General features: G+C 37.7%; 1 protein-coding gene across 5 annotated transcripts in view; it reads left to right on the plus strand.

Moving 5' to 3' along the window:
- The window catches only part of Syn1 (Syntrophin-like 1), a 22240-nt gene extending 19899 nt beyond the window's left edge, over positions 1-2341 (plus strand). For all 5 annotated transcript variants that reach the window (XM_043004811.2, XM_086533233.1, XM_043004812.2 and 2 more), the window contains exons 8-9: positions 1-19; positions 209-2341. The exon at positions 1-19 is cut by the window's left edge and continues 172 nt beyond it. In XM_043004811.2, coding sequence (XP_042860745.1) covers positions 1-19; positions 209-298 — 109 coding nt within the window. In that variant the 3' untranslated portion in view covers positions 299-2341. The remainder of the gene's footprint in view (positions 20-208) is intronic.
- The last annotated feature ends 1941 nt before the right edge of the window (positions 2342-4282 follow it).

Consider the following 4282-nt stretch of genomic DNA (forward strand, 5'->3'; position numbering starts at 1 on the left):
TGATGGGGACATGGAAGTTGTAAGTGTTTTGGAATGTACAATGAGAAGAGGAGTTAGAGCCACCATTTGTGTACTTATGATAGAAATAAGAAAATGAATGTTGATTATATTACAATAGTCTTGATATTTATAATGCTTGACAGTCTATTTGATGCAAACTTTCTTCCACTGATAGGCAGGGAGACTGATAGCATTCTTGCCTTTGCAGGAGCTGGACTTGAAAACCAACCCCAAGCCATTTGTGTTCATCCTGCACACCTTCCTGTCAGCCAAGGTTCACCAGCAATCCCTCTCCTGACGCAAGCTTGACCAGAAGACCTGGACGCGGCCACCTGCAGGGGGTCCATCCGATGCCAGTAGCAAAGCCGAAGCTCCTGACCAACCCAATCCTCCCCCACCAAATGCAAGGAGCTTGTCAAACCAAGCTGGGGCAAGCCAAGCCAGCACAAGCCAAGCCAGTGCAAGCAAAGGAGGGAAAGCCCCCCCCTCCTCTTCACCGGGAAGACCGTCCGCCCTGATTGAGCCTGGAGCAGCTATCGGCCTTCAGCCAGAGCCCCGGTCGCAGCTAAAAACTTCCAAGGGCCAAGCCGACCTTAAGAGTGTTGCCACGGCCAAGGGAACTAAAATCAACTGGTGTGCGAGTTAAGAGTGGACAATGCCTAGCAATCCAATTTTACTTTTAGGGAGGCCATTAATTCAGAGATTAAAGAGGTAAAAGTTTGATAAAAGTGATTCTTACAAAATGAAAGTGGTGAGATCATGAAGATGATAAGATTATCCCCATAATGAAAGGGCAAACCCCTTACCCCTTTCCTCATTTCTCATTCTTTAATCAAAGTGAATGCTGAAAAAAGAGAAACTAAGACATGAGACATGAAATAGGAATGTGAGAGAAAAGTTAAAACAGCTGCCACCTGGTTTGTATTTTTTTTTTCTTTTTTTTCTCTCTCTTTCTTAATGTAAGGATTAACAAATTAGTTTCTTTTCTTCCTTCCTTTTCTTTGATTTCTTTTTTTTTTTGTTCTTTCTTTCTTTTTCTCCCTTTTTTAAATGTAAATGTTATGCATATGTTCTGTATATAACACTTGTAAGATATAGACATGTTCACATTTAGTTACATCAGACTCACACATATAAATGAATTATTATTTACGTAATTGTTAGTTGAAAAGTATATAGGATTATTTTTGTGTGTTAAGGGCTGGTTAGCACAATGGGGCTCATACGTCCCGTTGATTCCAATGGATCGCAGATGCTGGAGACATAGCGATTCAGACTTTCCTCTCACCCATTCAATCCCATCTCAGGATCACGAATCTGTAAGGAAGTTGTTGGTCCCTCATCCTTCCCCTCCTCTTCCTTTCCGCTTTACCTATTTTTGACACTCCTCTCACTCTATTTGTGTTTTTTTCGTATCCCTTCTCACCCTCCAGTCCACCTCCATCCTCCCTTGACAGAAATGTAGTCATAGTGTGAAGAGATATTCTTGGCACAAGTTAGCTATTGTGGCAAGTCTAGGGATCATACATCCTGAAGGAGGAGTGAAGGTATGAAATATTTTGTGGTGCCTAGATAGAAAGGATGCTGTATCCCCCATTCACCCCCCCATGCATGTGGCATGTTTCTGTTTATGCTTTAGATGGAGGGACTATTTATAGGTACTTGTTGATTATGCTTCTGTTGTTTTTTGAATATGGACATTGCTGTGCAGCAGTGGATGTGGATAATAGAAGGGGATTTTTTTCATCTTGTCCTTTGGTAAGTATTATTATTATTGCATTATAAATCTCTTTCATAGCATTTGCAACATTACAGCATCAATCTTGTGGAAATTTGCTAATGAAAATCTTGAGATTTGAAAAGGCAAACACAGACACCCCCCACTGTCACAATTCTGCTCTATCCTTTCTGGCACATTAATTGTTCTCTTCAAGTACACAGTTGCACCAAACCCACACACATTTATTTTCTCTTCATGTCTCTCTCTCTCTCTCTCTCTCTCTCTCTCTCTCTCTCTCTCTCTCTCTCTCTCTCTCTCTCTCTCTCTCTCTCCCTCTCTCTCTCTCTCTCTCTCTCTCTCTCTCTCTCTCTCTCTCTCTCTCTCTCTCTCTCTCTCTCTCTCTCTCTCTCTCTCTCTCTCTCTCTCTCTCTCTCTCTCTCTCGCTCGCTCCCCCCCCCCTCTCACTTTCTCTTTCTCTTCTATTTTTCTTTTCCGCCCTCCCATTCAATCTGTATTATCTAATGTCTTACACAGACGCATGTTATTATTCTAGCTGTTGTTGTGGAATTTTCAGATTTTGACAAAAGAAAGAATAAACAGAATTAAAAAAAAAAAAAAAAATGGAAGACATTTTGCAATCTTACTTTTTGGAAAAAAATGGTTTTGCTTATTCGGAAGTGAGATTCTTGTTGTTTTCTTATACAATCAAAATGCTGTTGTTGAGAGCCTTGCCTTTCTGTTCTCTGCAATAGAAACTGTATGCATATATAGTTGTTGTTTGTATTTTGGGATCAAGAGGTCTTCTGAAGTGTTCTTTTGTATTACAGATTTAGGACATAATTTCCTTTTTTTTTTTGGAAAAGATGTAAGGCTTTTTCTCAGAAATTGTTTCTAGGTTGAATTGTTCCATAAGAAATATATCACATCATATCAAGTAAATGAAATTGAAAGTTGTATTTTGAAGTGGAAAAAAACAAAACAAAACAAAAAATAACAAAATAGAGAAGGGCTACTGTTTGTACCTGTTCTTGTAACAGCCCTTTTTTTATAATGTTATATGGAATGTTCTCTAATAACTGTGTGAGTCTGCTCCTTGTTCTTTTATCATCTCTTGTGTATTACAAAATGTTTTCAGTGTTGTGAAGTTTATAGCTTTTTTTATTGCATGATTATTATTTTTAGCATCTGAGTTAGCTTTACTAACACTGTCTTCACATTGGGTGAGCCATTAATGTTAGAATTATAAAGGAGGACAAAAGACTTCTTTGAAATATATGGGCATTGTACTTTGAACCCATGTTAGAAATTACAGTCCTGGCTTGACTTGACTTTTTCGTCCAAGTATACCACTTGTTGGTAGACAGAATTTTTGTCACTTAGGATTTGTTTGGAGATCCCTTTAAGCGTTAGGAATGATGACGGTAACAAGCAGGTCTTATTAACTTGTGCTTTTGGGCTGTTTCTTTGTCAGAATGGCAACAGGATTTTGAAATTGTGTAAGCTCCTTTTGTGTCCTCTTTTCTTTTCTTTTTCCTGCTTTTGTTTGAGAATCACTGAAAACTATAACATTTGTCTTAAGATAAAGAAATTATGATATATATATTTGTATATGCAGTATTATGCTTTTATTTCATTATGTTTTATAAAGTCATGCATGGCTAAAGACCCGTTATAGCCATGATGTAGATATATGTTGAGTTGCACCTTCATTGGTGTTACAGTAAATTATTCTTGCCTTTTCAAGCTTTAAAGCATAATGCAGTCACAGCCCAAGTTTATTGTAGAATTGAATCTTGCATGGCACTGGGAAGTGTGCAAACACTTTGGGAGGGTTGAGCTGCTCATGCAAATTCTCCTTTGTTTTGTTTTTTGATGGTTTCATCTTTAAATATAAAAAAATGTATTAATGTAATTTTAGAGTATTGTTATAACACTTTGGGATTTTGGGTAATGTTGTTGGTTTGCAGGAACCATAGTTGACTCTACAACTGTATGTGATTGTCATCTTTGTCCTTTTATTATTAGTTTCAAAAACTGATTGCTGGTTATTGCAGCTTTGAAAGGAATCATCCTAATTATTGTTTTGAATCTGGTCAGGAGTGATTGGAATTGCACTTTGCTCAATGTGATAACAAAGGTATTAGTAAGAACTTGTCAGCATAATTTATGGTAGGAAGTTAATGTTAGAAAGAACACAATGACTAGCATGTGCTGGAAGGGTCTCTCTTTTTTCTCCTCTTATTGTTTTTTCCTCTTTTTATTCTTTGTTTTTTCACAATGGCAATTAACCCATTGGTCGCAGTTTTAGATAAATATTTATGCAGTAGGATGGCTGGTTTACATTGTCAGGCACAGTGCCATCCGCGTCTATGACCAACTCTGTCTTTGCAGCAAATCATGCCATCCGCTGCTAATGGGTTAAAGGAGAGACTTTGTAATGGGACTAAGCCATTTGTTGACCTTGACCTCTGATAGGAGTTTAATATGCATTATTATGCTCCATGAATTAATAACATGTTTACTTATAATCATGCTTATCTAAACAACATAAGAGCATTTATC

The sequence above is a fragment of the Penaeus japonicus genome, unplaced genomic scaffold (genome assembly GCF_977035675.1).
Source record: "Penaeus japonicus unplaced genomic scaffold, GWHDUDI00000001_assembly GWHDUDI00000039, whole genome shotgun sequence".
Lineage (NCBI taxonomy): Eukaryota > Metazoa > Arthropoda > Malacostraca > Decapoda > Penaeidae > Penaeus > Penaeus japonicus.